This window comes from Podarcis erhardii (genome assembly GCF_964252035.2).
Source record: "Podarcis erhardii genome assembly, chromosome: 13".
NCBI classification, from domain to species: Eukaryota; Metazoa; Chordata; class Lepidosauria; order Squamata; family Lacertidae; genus Podarcis; species Podarcis erhardii.
In genome coordinates this window covers 22,157,022-22,177,068 of record NC_138502.1, presented here as the reverse complement: position 1 = coordinate 22,177,068, position 20,047 = coordinate 22,157,022, and the positions used below count along the sequence as shown (strand labels likewise).

The window sequence follows — 20,047 nt, the reverse complement described above, 5'->3', positions numbered from 1 at the left end:
CCTCCACAGCACAAGTATGTATGTGTGGATGTTTGAGGTGCCATGTTTACTACATAGCATGCTCCCACTGTCATGCCTTATATATATACACATACACACATACATACATACATACATATACGCACACACACATTTCTAATTGTCATATCACAATAACTTGGAATGGATATCAACACTTAAAGCAAGATCATGAAAAATATAAAGTACTGCATCTTGAGATGGATTAATATTTATATTTTATTTGAGCTTTAAAATCAACCCAGATGAGGTCTTGCCATACTTCTGGGAGTAGCTCAGGCTCAAACTAATTCATGACTTGTTTGTTCATCTGCTTCCTCTTTTCATTTTTATCAGCTATAGGCCATGAGAGGATAGGATCTAACAACCTGTTCCATGAACCCCACTTGTGCTCTCTTTGCCTTGTGGAAGTGGCCAGCCGAGTTGTTATTCTGACAGCAGGTTCAGTACTACCCTTATCCAAAGCTGCACAATGCAAAGCACTATAAGGTAAGCATCACCTTGGAATGTGGGAATGAGGAGAACTTCCCCCCCCCCCAATGTTCAAACATAGAAATTGGCAACTTGGGGAAATGTTTGCTTGTCAAATATTTTTTGCTGAGCTGAACAGTGTGCTCGTTCTTTAGAGCAGGTATTGTCAGCCTTTTCAGACCCAGTTCCCACTTTTAACCCAGACATGCATTTGGGGACCCATTTCTTAATCTTTTACCATACATTTGCACGGTGGTAGTTTTCCTGTAGCAACCCACCTTGGATCAGGCCACAACCCACTAGTGGGTTCCAACCCACCAGTACTGTGTGCATGGTTCTCCTTCTCCCTATTTTTATCCTCACAACAACCCTGTGCGGTAGGTCAGGCTGAGAGAGACTAGTTGGCCCAAGGTCACTTAGCAAGCTTCATGACTGCATGGGAGGACTTGAACCCTGCTCTCCTAGTTCCTAGTCTGCCACTCTAACCACTCCACCACCACTGACTTGCCATGTATCATCATGCGTACTATTTCTGCCTAAGATACCCATGTAATAATATGTGACTCTATTTGGTATTGGGGGGAACTATTGGCTTTTCGAACAGCCAGAAGTACTGATAACCTCAGTCCTGTTGTTGAAAGAAGTGGGTGAACTCTGTCGCCAGGAGTAGAGGAAGATAATAGACATAACCATATTTATTTGTATCTGGGCAGATCATTCTTCCAACCCCTGGCACAAACGAAGCCTGGAAAAGAAGCAGCAGAGAAGAATCACCTGGAAGAGGAGCCTGCCCCCAAAAGGTAAGTCACATTGGGGTATGCACTGGTATATGGACAAAACTGTACACTACTCACCCTTTTTAATGCAGTTTGAAACTCTCAGGATGCAAAATTTTCACAGAATATCAGATTCCACACATGCACAATAAAATCTGCTGAAGACTAGTGCTTTTAAGTAAGAGCCTTTTGGTTTTACTCTTACAATGCAGTGGTACTTTGGTTCTCAAACTTAATCCATTCCAGAAGTCTGTTCTAAAACCAAAGCATTCCAAAACCAAGGCGCACTTTCCCATAGAAAATGGATCAATCCATTCCAGACTTTTAAAAACAACCTCTAAAACAGCAATTTAACATGAATTTTACTATCTAATGAGACCATTGATCCATTAAATGAAAGCAATAATCAATATACTGTACTATAAAATAAATAAGACAGTATCATAGATGATAAAAATAAAAATTAATTTTTTTCTTACCTCCACGGATGATAGTCATTGTTTGAATAGGGGGCTTTTATCCATTTCCGCAGTCACACAATCAACCAGTAGCTGAATTGGGTTCCACACAGTAACAAAAACAAGTGAACTGAAAAAGCCTCAAAAACAAAAATGCAAAATAAATGGCAAAAACAAAAGTGCCAAACTTAATCTATTCTGGAAGTCCGTTTGACTTCTGAAATGTTCGAAAACTAAGGCACAGCTTCTGATTGGTGCAGGTGCCCTGGAAACAATAGCCGACAGCCGGGTTTTCGGCGTTTAAGAACCAAGGCGTTTGAGAACCAAGGTACCACTGTATTTTCTCAAAATATTTAAAATGCATTTAATGATATTAGATAAATACACGTGCAGAAGTACAAATTAGGAACAGTGTTAATGTAAAACAATTTTATACTTCCAAGCAGCACTTTTCAATTCTACCACATGTTTCTCTCTCGGAAGCAAAGAAGCTTTAATTACTATTATTACATTTATATCCCACTTTTTAGGATAACAGATTTCTTGTTGAAGCTAAAAATGAAATTTAAAGGAAAACCAAAAATACTGCTCAGCAATCCAATATGGTCATTATCTGTTTAAATATGAAATATATTTTTATTGGCTTGCTATTTTAATTTTTGTTATAATTATGTCATGGGTTTTGTTATATTATTATAGAGTAGGAGCATTTATCATTCCAACACTGAAAAGTGTTGACCCTCTTAGAAGGCTGGTAAGGAACTGTATCATGTGATGGACAAGAGCATTCCAAAGCAGTTAGAATCGGTTAGGAGAAAGCTGCAATCTGATAAACTCTTGCCCATCCATAGGGCTTAATTCTGAGTAGACAAGTGTAGTCCAACTACTGTAGAGTGAAGAAAAACAGGAGAATATGGAAAGAGAGACTTCACAGGCGTTTTAGTGTCAGGATTTAATGTAACTATTAACATGAACAAGTTTGATCTTTTACTTACTGTTTGCTTTTTCACTTTTTATGTACAAGTTCCTTGACATTGATATAAGAATCAGAGACCCAGGGTGTACATTTTGATTTAATTATGTTTCAGATATTAATAACATCTAATGTTTATAAAGATAGAATGCATCACTGAATAGTTTTTATGTGTAGTTCCTGTGTGCCTATATTTTATAACCCCTGTGCTCTCTAGGCCATAAACAAGAAACCCTATCTAACCTTGAAAGTGGCACAAATGGTTATGTTGTTCTAGTTAACATCAGAGTGTAAATACAAACATCTCCTTGAAGCTTCCTGAAATGTCCCAGGGACAAGGGAAGTGAGATAGGGACTGGAATGTAAACAACCCTTCTGAAGGCCTGGTTGGCAAGGAAATTGTGATAGAAATACAACATTTGAGACTAAAAAGCCAGGACACTCTTGGGGATCTCAAGGTGATTGCAGGGGTGAATATATAGAACCATATATGTTTTACTTGTCATGTAACCTTTCTTGATGTATGTAGAAGGATGTTTATGTTTTGAGAATGCTTAGGTGTTTTATGACTCTTTGTGTGCTGTGCCTATAAAACCCTTGTTTTAATTCTTCTCATGGCAGACCTTCTTAAGTGGTGGTTTGACTAGAATAGCCGCATTAAGTTGGTTCTTTTGCAATAGTATCTAATAAACTTCAAGTCCTTAACTGGATCTGCTGAATCTTGCTGTAATTCTCTTGGTTCCGTGTTTTATTTAAAAGCTGTCCCCTCACCTGGGTAACAGGTGGTGTAAAAGTAAATTCTTGCCACACCATCAATTCTTTTTACCTCTTCACAATGTGCCTGAAGTGTAATTGCTACCTAAACCTCTCTACTAGAACATTTGCTCCTGCTTTTTGCTGATGGCACATAAACTAGAATGGATTTTGAAATGAATCCAGCTCAAAGAGTCCGCATTAGGGATGGATGATGGGCTTATGCATACATTGGAGAGCCTGTATGGTATAGAGGTTAGTGTTTTGGATTAGGACCGTAGAGATCCAAATTCAGATGCCCATTCAGCCATAAATGTCACTTCATGAATTTGGGCCAGTAATTATCTCTCAGCCTAACCTACCTTATAGGGCTGTTGTGAGTATAAAATGATTGAGGAAGACTACGTTTGCCAACTTGAGGTCTTTGGAGGAAAGTTGAGGATAATAATAATAATAATAATAATAATAATAATAATAATAATAATAATAATTAATATGTCCAGTTGTTCTGTTGCTAAGCATTCTGTCTCGTTTTAGGAAACTTGTAGATTCTGAACCACAGGTAAATGGTACAACACACCATGCAAATTCCCCAGTGAATACTGCAGCCCAAAAAACCACCTCCGTTATTAAAAGTGAAGAGGATTCTGGGAAACCAAAACAAAAGGATACAGAGGCAGATAATAACAAGCAGGTAGGCCCCCTTTCTGACATGCCCTGATCTTCGAATAACTATTCATGCAGAAATCAATCCATCTCTGAAAACTGTAGTTCAGGTCTTGCAGCCCTGGTCTTTTGGGTGTGATTTCAGTTTCCAGCAACTTAGTGTATTTAGGGTGCCCTGGTTCATCACTATGTATAAAGAATGCTACATCCCCCTTTTACCCTCAAAACCGCATCCTTTGTAGTGCCTCTTTCATTTCAACATTAAATTGATTCTCAGGTAGTTTTCTTGTCTTGCCCAGCCCCAAGAATGCAACACTTTTATTTGGAGTTATTTCTTCTGCTGTCACCTTTTTACTGTGCAGTTCTGCCTTTTTAGGTTTCTGACTGTGTTCCTGAGCAAAAGGTTCCTGTGCAGAGCACCTCACAAAGCACCAGCCCAGCTACCTCTAATTCTCCCTCACCCACCTACATTCCCCGGCGTAGAACAGGTAGGTACCCAGCCATTTGGTCATCAAGAGCATCCATAAAATCTTAGGTTTTTTCTTCTTCTGTACATGATAGTATAATGGAATATTGACCTGGCTCTTATCTTACAACTTTCACCTCTCTGCTATAAGACTTCTTTAGTGGCATTTGTTTTGAAATTATTCTTTAAACACATAAGAAAGTAAGTTTCTTTGAAGTTAGAGAGGTTTAGTTCTAAGTAAGCATGCACTGTTTAGAATATGGGCTTATTGATCAGTGCCACTTCTAGTTCTTTTAGCTGCTTGGAAAGACTGTTACATACATGCACATCACATATTTAAATTCCCTAATTTCCCCTGTGTTACACATTTGAAAAATTAAGATGGCAAGGATGGATGGACCCACAACTTGCAATAAAATACTTTTTCTGATGCAGCAGAACAGGTTGAAATCACAAATGTGTTGAAAAGTTTCTTGCACACTTTAAAGTAATAGGCTGTTTCCTCTTAACTGGAGAAATTTGGCTCTGAACAGAAGGACAACTTGCAGTTTGAGATACACATAGGGGATTCATTAGATTCCAGAGCCTGGGGAAGTAGTTTTCAATCATAGCAATCCTAGAAAAATGCAAAGAATTTTCAAATAGTAAATGCAGGCAAAGAAAAACTGGAACTAAGGCTTCCAACATGGTATTCTCTAAGGCTTCCCTTAAAATATTTCACTTCCCTTTCAGCAGCCTACCATCTTAACCCTTTTGGGAAAATTCCCTCAGGCTAACACATCAGTGTGTGGTATTATGGCTAGACAAGTGCAGAGACAGAACCCATAGGACCTGAACATCATTAATGTCTGTGAATGTGACATTCCATTGTTGCACCCATAACCTAGGTTTAAGGTGACATTTAGCTCCTAGGTTTCATATCTCAGTTTGGCTGAGGGGCTAGTGAGGTGACAACTAACTCTTACTTTAGTTTGTACCAACAAGAAATTATCTTAATTGTTAAGAAAATTGTAGTGCCAATTTGTCCATCAGCAAGACTTATCTCTGCCTTCAGCACGCAAGCAGCTCCCTAAACGTAAAGCAGAGGAAGAAGTCATTAACCATGATAGCATCCAGCAGGAACATTGTACCAAAAGATGGAAAGGAGATAATGAGGATGGAGAGGGTGAGTACTTTCTGATGCCTGGTTGCAAGGCTGAAGAAAGGTACAAGATGATATCCAGATATCCAGACTGAACCTTCTTTGAATTCTGTTAGACCTTGTCTTCTCCTTCTTGTGTAGGCACAAAAGGGGAGCCAGATGAGGAGTCCATCAAGACAGAAGAAATGAAAGATGATAATTCAGAAGTGGTGCAGGTAAAAATTGAGCAAGATGCAGAGGAAGAGACAACACCAGCACCCCCTAAGCCATCCAGCAAGCCCATCTATAATTTTTTTGGTGAGCATATGGTAGATGCAAATATTCATGCTCAAATGATAGTACTTCTATTAGATCCCCACTGAGAATGTTGTGTGGGAATGTATCCTTCTTGTGTAGGCACAAAAGGGGAGCCAGATGAGGGGTCCATCAAGACAGAAGAAATGAAAGATGATAATTCAGAAGTGGTGCAGGTAAAAATTGAGCAAGATACAGAGGAAGAGACAACACCAGCACCCCCTAAGCCATCCAGCAAGCCCATCTCTAATTTTTTTGGTGAGCATATGGTAGATGCAAATATTCATGCTCAAATGATAGTACTTCTATTAGATCCTCACTGAGAATGTTGTGTGGAAATGTATCCATGGCCCCATTTAGAAACCACTATATTATGAGAGTTTTGGATTCTTGAAAATATAGGATTTTTTAAAAAAAAATTTAGTCAGAATGGTTGTGAAAGGAAATTGGAAAGGGATTGGCAAAGAACTGTGTGGAAGAAAGAATACCTTCTACACCAGTACTGTGCTGCATAACACGGAGATAACAAATGCCAGGAGGTTTGTGGGTTTCCCTCTGAAGACTGTTTGGAAACTTCAGCTGGTGCAGAATTCAGTGGCCAGGTTGCTCACTGGGGCAAGATGGCTTGAGCATATAACACCAATCCTGGTTCGACTGCACCTGCTGCTATTAGCTTCTGGGCCTACTCAGGACCACAATACCTCAAGGTCCGCCTCTCCCCATATGAACCAACCCAGACCCTGCACACTTCATCTGAGGCCATTCTTCATGTGCCTCCTCTGCAAGAAGTCCAGAGGTCAGCAACACAAGAACTGGCATTTTCTGCAGTGGCTCCTCATTTGTGGAATGCTCTATCCAGTGAGGCTCACCTGGCCCTATTATTATATATCTTTAGGTACCAGGCAAAAACTTCCCTTTATAACCAGGCCTTTTTCACTTTTAACTATTTGTGGTCTTTTAGAAGTGAGTGGGATGTTTTTAATGTATTCCTCTTTCATCTTGGTTTCAATGTATCTATGTGGGTTTTATTGTCTATTTGTTTGATTGGAAGTTGCTTTGGATTGCCCTAGGCAAGATAAAGCAACTGACAAATTTAATAGAATAAAAAAGGAAAAGGAAAAATAAGAAGTGATTCTGAAATCTCACTGTTGATAGTCCAAGAAGGGGCTAAGAGTCTGGCCTACTGCAGAATGCTTCCAATGTCTTAGACTTGGTCCCAGTACCTCCCAAGTTTGTGGTAATTCTCATAGATTCATCAGTACTCCAATAGTTGTTCTGCCTATGGAGGGAAACTGCCACTTTTGTCTCATTTCTGCCTTATAGCCCCTCGGAAAGCCTCTATGAAGACAGAGAAAAAAGAAGTGCCGGTGATAGGAGGAATCATGCCTGCACCAAAGAGCCTTAATGGCCATGAATCCAATAGCAAAGCTGACTGGCAAGTGATCAGTGCCATCTGAGGCACTATATTTCTTTTGTGTTACCACCAGGTTAGGACTCTAGAGTAACTTGCAGGAATTCATACAATTGCCAGCCACTCTGTATGGAAGCAAGCTAGTTTTTGCTCACTTGGGAGAGTTGATTGGAGGGAAAACCAAAGGTAATGGTAGCAGCACAGTAAGAGAGACTGTAAAGTGTTTTGTCCACAGAAAAAAACCACCATAGATGACAATAAATTCAAATATTTCTGTTTTGGACTGTATGGGAGTCCCACAATTGTACATGTTATGTTGGTTGTTTCTAACAACTGTAATGATGGTGATAAGAAGTTAGGGCTGGGAGACAGTGCCTTGACAAACTTTGAACTTTCTGTTTCACTGTTTGTATAGAGGAATTGGTCTATGTTTCCGCTCATTCCCAAGTAAGGAATCCCACCACAATCACCCTTCATTTTTACCCATCTTCTCTCCTGCATAAACTAGGCATACTTTGAGAATCTCCTTGTCCAATGAGACAGTTGAATTGATGGTTGTGGTCAGTGCTTTTTTTCCTAGAAAAATAGGTACTGGTACTCACCATGAAGCTGTTACAGTAAGTGTCACTTTTTAACAAAACAAAAAAAGGAGAGGTGTCGGTAATGTGTACCCTTGAGTACTCCCTGGGGGAAAAAAAAGCACTGGTTGTGGTCATTATTGGCCCCTTCATTCACTTGATGTTGCTAATTTTACTTAGTTGTCTTCTCTGTTCCTTCTCACATTTGTGAAGGCTATCCCTAGAGCTTTGATTAGCTTAGTACTGATTATAAGAAAAAGCTAGTAACTCCAATCCCAGACTGGGTAAAGAATGTCTGGGGAAATAATATGTGTTAACCTAGGTCTTGGCTGGCTTTGTGGGAAGAGTTGGGGTTGTTAATATTTTTCAAGGTGCCATTGAATTCCACACCCTCAAGTATCTAGTCACATGTGGGGTCTAAAATGGTTTTGACTATATTATTTTTATCTTTTTCTAACTAATGTGTATTTAGTAATGCTAGAAAGTTTCAGCTCTTGTCAGTGCTAGTTTGTCTAAATAAGATTACCAACTTTGAACCATTTTGGATCCTATCAGTCTGTCTTTAGGAGAGATCTATAAATAACCACTTGCTTGTGCTGAGCCAGAAATTAGCATCAGAAGATGGAGAATTATTGTAAACAAAGTAACAGTGGATTATGCATGTGCAGGTGAACTAATTTATTTTAAGAGAAAAGGGTTAATGGTTTGAAACCTTTGTGGACTTATTTGCTAAGTTGCCTGAACACATACATGATGGTCACAGTCAAACTGCATGCCTATTTCCTACTTTTATAGTTATGCCAAGCCATCTCTTACACTTGAGCCTACAAATTACAACCCAATGAAGGGAAATTATCATCCTATAAATGATGCTTGTTGGGGCCCTGGCCAGAGGTAAGTGCTGCTAGGATGGGGGCCTTTTTGTGTGTGACAGAAGGCTGTTAGTCGCAACCCTTGTTTCCATAGTCTACCTTCATACACCCCTTATAATCCAAGAACTAGAGAGCATAGTTAACAAGTGGCTAACCTGTGACCCCCAGATGTTGTTGGACTCCCAACTCCCATCAACTCCAGGCAGCATGGCCTATAGTCAGGGAAGATGGCAGGCCAGCAACATCAGGAAGGCTAAAGATTAGCCATCCTGTTTGGATAGTCTGTTTTCATGTTAGCCACATTCATGCTTGACCATAGAATCATAGTGCTGAAAATTACTGCATTGATCATCTAATCCAATTCCTGCCCTGAGGTCAGATTCTAAATGGTCCAAAAAAGCACTCTTGTCATTGGTTTGTCGCTCCATGTTTGCTTTGGTTGGAGGGGGAAAGTGGCTTTCTTCTATGGTGTATCTTGGTTTACTTGTTTCAGTCAATCAGAAGGTGGATGGACTTTTTGGTATGACTTAAGACTTTTTAATACTCACATTCTATGACCACAGCCCTTGCCAGGCAATGTAAAAGGTACAAGAAAGCAGCAACTGACACTGTTGCCTGATCCTTATTTAGCTACATGGTTCTGAACCAGTGTCATGTCCTCATTCCTCTGACAGGGTACCATACCTGGCAGTAGCTCGTACCTTTGAGAAGATTGAGGAGGAATCTGCCCGGTAAGGTCACTTTCTAGAATTCATGGAATGAATGGGGGTAGCATTTTATCTGACCACAAGGTGTTCTAATACGCTTCTGATCTATGTTGCCAGGTTGAAAATTGTAGAGACCCTGAGCAATCTTTTCCGCTCTGTGATTGCTCTGTCTCCAGAAGACTTGCTGCCCTGTGTCTACCTCTGTCTCAACCGGTTAGGCCCAGCATATGAGGGCCTAGAGTTGGGCATTGGTAAAACCATCCTCATGAAAGCTTTGGCTCAGGCTACAGGTGAGTTTGCCCAGTTACAGTTACTGCTAATCTCCAGGCATTCAGCACCAATGTAATAATGGCTGCCTCTGTCCTTATCTAAATGATGAGACTGTCAGGAATTCATAAGAAATTGGCGATTGAGCTAGACCATGGTGTTCATGATCATTGTGGTCCTTCCTTCCTTCTGTAGGTCGTAATTTGGACCAGATCAAGGCAGAAGCAGCAGAAAAGGGAGACCTGGGTTTGGTTGCTGAGAGTAGCCGCACTACACAGGGTACCATGTTTGCCCCACCCAAGCTTGATGCTGCTTCTGTCTTTGGCAAACTTCAGGCCATTGGGCGTATGACAGGGAGCTCTGTAAGTAATGGATGATTGGGCACGGATGGTCAGGGACAAGAGTCAAGAGAAATCATTGGGTTATCTGGGGAAGGGGCAAGACTGAGGTCAGGTTAAGCCTAAAGCAGAGACTTAGAACCTCCAGCACATGGGTCTAATTTGGCCTGCTAGCCCCTTTTTGTCAAGCCACACTCATCTGTGGAGCATGTAAAGACCTGGTTTAGGCAGAAGAGGTTTGCTATGGTTTGTGCAATAGGCTTTGCAATACCTGACCACCAGTGAAACACTTTGAAAGGAGCTTTGCAACCAGTGCACTTGCCTGCACAGTTGGATTTGAAACTGCAGGCGACAAAGATCAGCTGATGTAACACCAGATGATTGACAGGTGGACCATCCTTCCCACCTACCAAATTTGTCTTACACAAGGAAGAGATATAATAATTCTGGCCCACCATCCAAATCTAGTTCACCACCCCCCAAAGCGTTTCTCCTCTAATGTGCATTTGGTGCAACATATCTGATGTGATATTTTCCAAGAAAGCACAGATAATGCTGTGCTAAAGGAGTATACATGTGTGGTACTCAAATAGTACAAGAATTCTAAAGCAGAGGTTTTTTCTCTGTACTTTTAGATTGGGCTGTTCTTTTACTACAAATACAAAGGATAGGCTGCAGAGTCCCCAAGGGAACATAGCTATAAGCTAATATCTGGGAGGGGAGTTGTAAAAGCATTAATATGAACACAATTTTTGTGAGCTTGCTGTCTTCATTCATTCATTTAAAAGCATTTCTAAGCTACTTAATATTTAAAAATCTGTAAGCAGTATACAAAAATAGCATAAAAACAATTAAAAGCAGTAAAACAGCATTATAAAAAGAGGAGCAGTGAAACACAGGAATTCAGAAACATCAGGGTCCATTCTTTCAGGTCAGTGAAAGCTGGGCAAAAATATATCTCTTCACATGATGTCTGAAGCAACCAAGATATATGCTTCATGTATGACAGAGGAGTGGGGATTCCGCTGTGTTTCATTATATAACACTAAAAAGAGTTCCTGAAGTATGTGCCAGGTTGCCCTTCCCTCCAGATGCATCTCAACATTAACTCCCATTTGTGCTCCTTTCAGTCAATGAACAAGAAGATTGACATTATCAAGACTTTGTTTGTTGCTTGTCGCTATTCAGAGGCTCGCTACGTTGCTCGGTGAGTGAGATATATCTTCTTCTAGTGTGCATCCACTCATATCCTCACTTTAGCACCTCCATACTGCACCCCTGTAACATTCTGTTCCCTAAAACTATACTGTAAGTTATTTCTCCCACTCCTATCTTACCCGCTGGTTTATTGTTGCCACACACCACCCTATTTCTCAGTCCCCACTCCTAATATCCCTGCTTCCAACAAACACAGACCCATTCACACACAGAGTTCTCCTAGAGCCCTCAATTCCAGCCTTGTAATGTTACAATTGGGTTTTTTTTTTTCTTGTATCACAGGTCACTAGAAGGAAAACTGAGGATTGGGTTAGCAGAGCAGTCTGTCCTGTCTGCTCTAGCCCAGGCAGCATCACTCACTCCTCCAGGACAAAGTGAGTTCAGGATACAGTACAGCAGTGAGGGTTGGAGCTGTGTTGTGTTGCAGCTGGGAATAGTTAGTGTCCAGTGTCAAGCATTTGGATGTTGCATGTAGGGAATTTGGTGCCATCCACAGGACAAGAGTAATGTGTATTTTGCAATTGGTCAGAATTAAATGCAAATAAATGGGTATCTTATTTCCAAAGATGAGATTTTGTAAGAATGTGGAATTTGAAGCTTTGAGACATGGAGGAGAAGGAATAGGAGAAAGACAAAAAGTTGGGCTGTGGTAGCCATGAATGATACAGAACTTTGCAATATATTTAAGCACGCTCAGCTTCCCTTTGTTTCCTGATCTGTTTCCAGATACTGTCTATGTATAAAAACTTCCTTGTTATCTTGCAAGCTTAAGGGTTAGGAATTAAAATTAAAAACTGTGTTTAACAGATTCCGTATTTTTCATAGTGAAATCATAAACAAAGAGGCCCACATCCCAGCTACAGGGACCTTAGCAGTTTATATGTGAGCCACTGGGAATAGATATATTTCTTCCCTCTATAGAATTTCCCCCAGGAGTTTTGGATGCTTCAAAGGGCAAGTCTGCAGAAGTGCGCAAAAACTGGTTGGACGAGAGAGCATTGATTGTTAAACAGGCCTTCTGGTAAGTAACATTCTGCTTAATGTTCAGACCCAATTGTTTTTCATCTGTCCCTAGTTCTCTGTCTTCAGAGGCTGAAATAGCTAAAGTTTCAAAGAGCAATGGGACCTCAAGGAATATCAGATCTTTTTGCTCTCAGCCACGTGTATGTGGGCCTTTCCAGACTAAAATAAATAAGTGTATCCATTCTGGGATGGTAAGAATAACCATGTGTGGTAAAAGAGTAATTGTGGGTACTGTTAATCTGCTAGTTTGCATTTTATTTGTAAACTCAGCCTACCCCACCCAATGCCTAAATGCACTCCTTTTTGGGGGGAGGGAAGGGGAGAGGGTTGCTCTTACTGTATTGTAATTAGATTGGAGTGCAAATTATCAAATTAGTAGTAAAATGTGGGTTTTTCTCACGTTAGCCTTTCTTTCCTACAACCTGGAGCCTGATAGAACTTTTTGCAAGAGCAAATAAATGCCAGAGAAGACATACATAGCCATAGGGAGTGCTGCATGAGTAGTGCTGGCTTCTGAATCAGCAGCCTAGGGCTGCAAGCAGTACTACTCTTTTGCAAGACCTTGGCTTGGAACTAAGGCCTTAGCAGAAATCTTAAGTCATTCTGGTTACTTTGTTTTCAGTGAGCTGCCAAATTATGATACTATTGTGCCTGTCCTTCTGGAACATGGTGTGGAGAGTCTGCCTCATCACTGCAAGATCACACCAGGTACCTAGAACATTTGTCTTGTGGGTGGAAGGCAATGTATTGCCTTCAGCAGAGTGGTTACCTCTTTTCCAGAATTATTTATTCTCCTACAAGGAGGAGGGAATCTTCAGATGGGTTGGTCCTCTCTCTCACACCAATATGCAGGGCTATTCAAATTAGCTGCAATACAAGGGAGAAAGTCCCTCTCAGTTCTAGTCCTGCCTCTGATCAGGGTTCTGGCTAGCTCCACCTTTTTTGCTTATTCTGCCTAGAATTTTTTTGTCCTTCTCTCAGTTTTCTTCTGAAAACTGTTAACCAGTGCAAAACAAAAATTTCTAAAAAACATATGCTTTCATTTACAGAAACAAAATAAACCAGTTTCTAATCCTCTTGGTTGTGGGTGTATATTTTAAAACACAGGTGTTGTCTATAACAACAGTAAGAAGTGATTCTGTCATGCATGATTTCATGTTTTGGAATCTCTTAAGTTGGGACCTCCATACTTAAATTGGGAATAAATAATAATAATAATAATAATAATAATAATAATAATAATAATAAATGTATTACTTATACCACGCCCATCCAGCTGGGTGTCCCCAGCCACTCTGGGTGGCTCCCAAGAGATTAAAAACAAAATAAAACATTAAAAGCTTCCCTAAATAGGGCTGCCTTCAGATGTCTTCTAAAAGTCAGATAATTGTTTATTTCCTTGACATCTGATGGGAGGGCGTTCCACAGGGTGGGCACCATCACCAAGAAGGCCCTCTGCCTGGTTCCCTGTAACCTCACATCTTTCAGTGAGGGAACCACCAGAAGGCCCTCGGAGCTGGACCTCAGTGTCTGGGCAGAACAGTGAGGGTGGAGACGCTCCTTCAGGTATACTGGGCTGAGGCTATATTAATAGGGGGGGTAATGTTGAGCTTCCCATGCCCCTTTCTTCTCCATTACCATCATATGTTTCCTGAATCCTGTTCTTTTCCATACAGGGATCTCTGTCACTTTCCATTCCAATGACTTGCTGATTAAACTGTAGTTGCAAATCTCAGCTTGTGTACTTTCCCCACAGGGATTCCACTGAAGCCCATGCTGGCTCACCCAACAAGGGGAATTGGAGAGATATTAAAGCGATTTGAAGAGGCAGCTTTCACCTGTGAATACAAATACGATGGGGAGCGAGCACAGGTAAGGGTGCTAAGGATGCATGGTGTAAGGCCAAAAAGGGGGATCCACCCCCATCCCTTTTCAATTTGTAGCTCAAGATAAACTGTTTCCTTTCTCACAGATACACATCCTGGATAATGGAGAAGTGCACGTCTATAGCCGGAACCAAGAGAACAACACAACAAAGTACCCCGACATTGTTAGCCGTATCCCCAAGGTGCAGCAACATTTAGAAGTATGGGGTGAAAGGAGTGCATAACTAGGAGGGAACAGAATGTGGTGGAGGCTTGCTAACACAGGGTCATCTCTATAGCTACTGGGTCTCAAAAGGGTAGCTAAGCTAAATCCACTCCCTTGTTCAGGTAAAAAAGAGCACTGTGCAATCATGCATTTTGGATGCAGAAGCTGTGGCCTGGGATCCTGATTCCAAACAGATCCAGCCATTCCAGGTACTCACCACCCGCAAGCGCAAGGTAAGTGGCCTCTGCTGGATTGTTTTACAAAAATATTAACCGGGTATGGTGCACACCATAGTTATAATGAGGTGGGTTATGTTTGGATTGGGGAAGGAGGGTATTGCATGTGGGAGTTGTGGCTTTGGGAATAAGAGTACCTTCCATGAATAAATTGTGCGGCATATGGAAAGAAGATTTCTCTTCTAGCATCTGTTAGTTGGGGTGTGCAAGAGACATGAAGAAAAATAAAACCAATAAGCAGAAACATTTCAAAGAAATTTTCCTGTGAAAATTTGTACTTCCCCTTTTTTCTGACTGCACCTTTATTCTCCAGGATGTAGAGGCCACAGAGATCCGAGTGCAGGTTTGTGTGTATGCATTCGACATGCTCTTCCTTAATGGACAGGTAAGTGTATCCAGTATTACCTGGATCTTTGGTGCTTTCAGTCATTTGTTTTCCTGATGCCCTGCTTTAGGCTTTCCTCACCCCACTGGAGTCCCTGTTCTGTATCTGCCTTTCAAAACGTGTAATTGTGCATCTTTCCAGTCTCTAGTCCGGAAACCCCTATCTGAGCGTCGGGCTTTGCTTCATGATTCCTTCAATGAAGTTGAAGGCCAGTTCCTGTTTGCAACCTCCATGGACACTAGTAACACTGATGAGATAGCAGACTTCCTCGAATGCTCCATCAAAGGTATTGTGGGGATAGTGGTGGATCACTGTTCTCCTTGCCACTGTATTATTTCACATAAGAAGCTCTAGACTCCTGGTGAGCCCCCACAATGAGAGCCAGCATGCAGTCATGGGTAGGAGACCCAGGTTTAATTCTGTGCTTAACATGAAGCTCACTGAGTGACCTTGAGCATGTCCCTCTTTCTGCCTAACCTATTTTATAGTATTGTGAGGATAATAGGGGGAACCATGTGGACAGCTTAAAGCTCCTTAACAAAAGGAGCAGGATAAATAAATGTGCCATAGAGGTTGGGATAATGATGGTTTGTCTCCCTCAGACTCATGCGAGGGGCTAATGGTGAAGACGCTGGAAGTGGATGCCACATACGAAATTGCAAAGAGATCTCACAACTGGCTGAAGGTGAGAACAGAATCCCGGTCCAGCTTGTAGTGCCACCTGGCAAAAGAAAGTCTGCTTTAACTCGACTGACCTGAGGCAGAAGTGAAGATCCTGCCCCCTTCCTTCCCCAAATTGACTGTGCTCTTGTTGGAGGGAGGAGGGCATCTTATTTATTTTCCTCCTTGCTTCTTCATTTGAATAAAATGTCCTTATGGAATGCTGACAATGATATTATAAGCAAAAATTCATAAAAGCAACATTATATACCTCAAATTCAGAATCAAAATTTGCATCATTTGAAAGTTCCAGACAAAGATACAAGTTCAGCCCATATGCCTGAACAGACAAGTTGCTCCACTTAGTAACTCTGTTTTCCATACCAGCTTAAGAAAGATTATCTGGAGGGTGTTGGCGACACCTTGGACCTTGTGGTGATCGGTGCCTATCTGGGCAAGGGCAAACGTGCAGGCGTATATGGTTGTTTCCTCTTGGCTTGCTATGATGAGGATAGCGAGGAGTTCCAGAGCATCTGCAAGGTAAGGCATCCCCAGGATTACCCAACTGTTAAGGACACTTGGCTTAGTGGTGCCCTGTAGCATCAAGTGCACCTGGCCCGAAACTTTAAAAAGTACTTTTGTTTGTTGTCGTTTTATAAGTTAAAAGGCAGGAGGGTAGATGAAAGTAGTCTGAGAAGTAAACTGAGTGGGTCTTGCACTTCCCACATCATGTCCAGCACATGGATTTGCCAGCTCTGCAAGGCAACACTTCCCTAACAGCCATGTTTCCCCTCTACTCTCAGATCGGCTGTGGATTCACAGATTACGACCTAGAAGAATTCCACACCTCTCTCAAGGTAGGAGCTTTTTTCTGCTCTGACAAACTATCCTCCTGTATGTCCCTCCATGCTTGGATACAGAAGAAATTCTCATTCCCGTCACCCCCACCGTATCGCTTTACAAGGAATTTCTATTTATGTGGAGTTAGGAGTGGCAAAGAAGGGAGCCCATCCTCCTTGGATCTGGCCTTCTGCCCTAGTCAACTATTTCTTGATTTATAGGGGAGAAACGCCAGTGTTCTGGGTCCTATGCCTAGAGAGTCTTAAGTGGGCACCCAACCCTCAGCTATAAGTAGAGCCCAGAGGAAGATTGTTCAAACTCCTCTGAAATAGTCCATACAAATACTACTTACTCTAGTCTCTATATTGCAGGACTATGTGATTCCACAGCCACGACCCTACTACCGCTGGGGTGGAACAGCTGAGCCTGACCATTGGCTAGAGGCTCAGCATGTCTGGGAGGTGAGGTGTGCTGACTTATCCATTTCTCCAGTCCACAAAGCAGCAGCTGGTTTGGTGAGTGATTGATGGGCCATTGGTGAGAGATTGTATGTATAATTCTACACTAAACCTCTCAAAACTATCCGTAAGACAGGCTTAGATGCATATACTTCACTTACCTGCTTTTTGTTCCTGAACTGTCCCACCCTGGAATAAATTTGTATGAAGGGCAGTACACACATACCTTGAGTTAGGAAACTATTTTTTGTTCACATTAATCATTCTGATTAGATACACAGTGGGTAATGAGTAGGATGTAACTATTCAGGAAATCTTTTTAATGCAAAGTTCTCTGAGAACATTAATTCAGCATGCTATATAAAGGCACTGTTTAGGTTTTGTCACTGGAGAATCAAAAGACAACTGGGTGTAAAGCATTGTGCCAAACTGAAAACGTGCTAGTGAAAAACCACAAAACTTTATTGTCCAAACACAATCAAATGCTAACTAATTTTGACCACATACTCTTTTTTTCAGAGATTATGTGTTAAATAGGAATTCCTCATGGGATTTTGAAGCAATTGTTAATATGTAACACATTTTATTTGAAAAACATTCTAAATATATATATATATATGGTGCAGAATTTACTGTTCATTGCTATGTGTGTTTATAATCAAATGAACAAGTAATGTGCTTCTATGGGTGCAGAGAAGCTGGATTACACTTTGATCTGGCTGAAATCCATCACTTGCCTTTAATAATGTAAAGACAGGTAACGTTTCTTGGAAGATTACTTCATATTTAAGTGTGCTAACCTTGAAAGACCTTCAGCACCCTGTTTCTAGAAGCATCAATGCCAAAGTCACACATAAATTCTTATTTCTGTCACATGCTTGGTGAATGTCCTGACATCCGTCATAGTTAAAACTCCTCTGGGCTCTTCTGCTTAGAACATACAATTACTGTTGAACAATATTTTGCAGCTATTTACAAAGTTGTACTATTTGTCCTATTAGTAACCATACTATGTAATTTGTGGCAAGTTATATTTTATCCATTCAAATCATTATGTGCTGCCAAAATTGTGGTATAGTTTGTATACTACTGCACAGTATTGTGGAGTGTGTAATGTTTTACATAGTTTTTCATGTTTTTAGAATTTTGTAAAACATGCAAGTTTATTATGGCCAGTGGCTTAACACTGGCAAACATTTTTTCAATGTTTCGTGAAATGTCTTGTCATTGGTGCTTCAGTATATCAGATCAGTCATAATGTTGACTTTTAGACAGACGTTGCAATTGGTCTGAGCAAATTTTTCAGTTCTGTATTATTGGTGTATTTCATGTGTGTTCCTCCTCAGATTTTTTTTCTTCTGCAGTGTATACATATGCATGCAGACATGGATAGAAAGAGCCCCGCATATGCTGAAAGGCAGTGTCAAGATTGCTCCCAAGAGATCATGGCTTAGTTCTGGACAAGGAAAGAGTAGTCAGTGCTTCAAGTAAACTAGGCACTAAAATTTGCCTCTTCAGAATTAAAATAAGTATCACATCGCAAAAACTGTATTGCAGAAGAAGGGCATATCCTATACTGTTTCTTTTCCCTTGCTATCCAAATCGCCAAGTTCTGAAATTGGCTAGAACTCTAGATAACATATTTTGGGGGAAACTGCCTTGTACAAATGAGGCACTGAAACATCCAACCCTAAACTTCTGACCAGCAAGTCCTTCCACTGCAGGTTGATGAAGAAAAGGGCATCTCCCTCCGCTTTCCCAGATTCGTACGCATCCGTGATGATAAGAAACCAGAGGAAGCCACTGCCAGTACTCAGGTACAGTGATGGGAGGATACATATGTATGGGATTGTAGTCTATGGGTCTAATAGTCATTGTCTGTTTGCAGACTGTGCAGAGCCATCTCTTCCTTTTACTACTCTAGTATTTAATTTCTGTAGACCGGCTAAGAAGCGGGTGAGGAGGGAGAAGGGATCATCTTCAGGTTTTCTTGACAGATCTGTGACATGGAAGAGAATGGCCTTGTTTTTCTTTGGAAACATATACAGTGGTACCTCGGGTTAAGAACTTAACCTGAAACTGTTCTTAACCTGAGGTACCACTTTAGCTAATGGGGCCTCCCACTGTCGCCACACGATTTTTGTTTTCATCCTGAAGCAAAGTTCTTAACCCAAGGTACTATTTCTGGGTTAGCGGAGTCTGTAACCTGAAGCGTCTGTAACCCAAGGTACCACTGTACAATCTAGGACATTAAGGAACCATCTCCCTCCAGAGATCTAAAGGTTTAGGAACACTGGGCAATATTCTAACACATTCCTTCAGCACAAGGAATTCTGCTTGCACAATAGGACTTCCTCCCTCTCCTCCCCACTATGTGCCCCATTTCCTCCCCAGAGAATTAGGAGAACCCCCTAGAACTGAATTAGGGTTAATGTTCCATTGTGCAAACAGAAACCCTTGCACTGACAGAATGTTCTCCATAGTGCTATGTTGGATTCCACCCACTGGAACTGTAGATAAGGACTAGGTAGCAGTGTGCAGGGTTACTATGGTGAATGGCAATGGAAAATGGACAACTTTCCATAATATTTCTCTGGCTGCAGGTGGCTGAGTTGTACCGGAAGCAGCAGCAGATTCTGAATCAGCAATCAGTGGAAAAAGGAGATGATGATTTCTACTAATCCTATTCATCTGATTGTGAAAGGGTTTTTGCTGAACCCCTCTTGGAGTCAAGGTAGAATCTTGGTGCTATCTTCAGACTTTATCTAATGAATGTACCCCACCCACTCTGTGGAGCTGTGGTAAAGATACAACGAGGCATGTTCTGATAAGGACCTGCGCTTGCCCAAATGCAGGCATATGTTGAGTTGATGATGGTCTGTTAATAAATCCTTGTATTTTTGGTAACTGCCTGTATCATTTGCTGTGCTATCTTGGACTTTCACTC

General features: G+C 41.1%; 1 protein-coding gene across 1 annotated transcript; it reads left to right on the top strand.

Annotated features, from left to right (window-relative positions):
- Positions 1 to 404: 404 nt before the first annotated feature.
- On the top strand, positions 405 to 20,007 carry LIG1 (DNA ligase 1). The gene is made up of 27 exons (XM_081835046.1): positions 405 to 507; positions 1,203 to 1,289; positions 3,987 to 4,143; positions 4,492 to 4,603; positions 5,636 to 5,746; positions 5,864 to 6,019; positions 6,119 to 6,274; positions 7,340 to 7,451; positions 8,801 to 8,899; positions 9,552 to 9,608; positions 9,702 to 9,874; positions 10,047 to 10,213; positions 11,320 to 11,396; positions 11,690 to 11,781; positions 12,329 to 12,428; positions 13,053 to 13,138; positions 14,187 to 14,302; positions 14,403 to 14,498; positions 14,644 to 14,754; positions 15,071 to 15,142; positions 15,284 to 15,428; positions 15,745 to 15,827; positions 16,190 to 16,342; positions 16,606 to 16,659; positions 17,014 to 17,157; positions 18,825 to 18,917; positions 19,704 to 20,007. The coding sequence occupies exons 1-27, from the start codon at positions 491 to 493 to the stop codon at positions 19,779 to 19,781; spliced, it is 2,904 nt and encodes a 967-aa protein (XP_081691172.1). The 5' UTR covers positions 405 to 490; the 3' UTR covers positions 19,782 to 20,007.
- Positions 20,008 to 20,047: the final 40 nt, after the last annotated feature.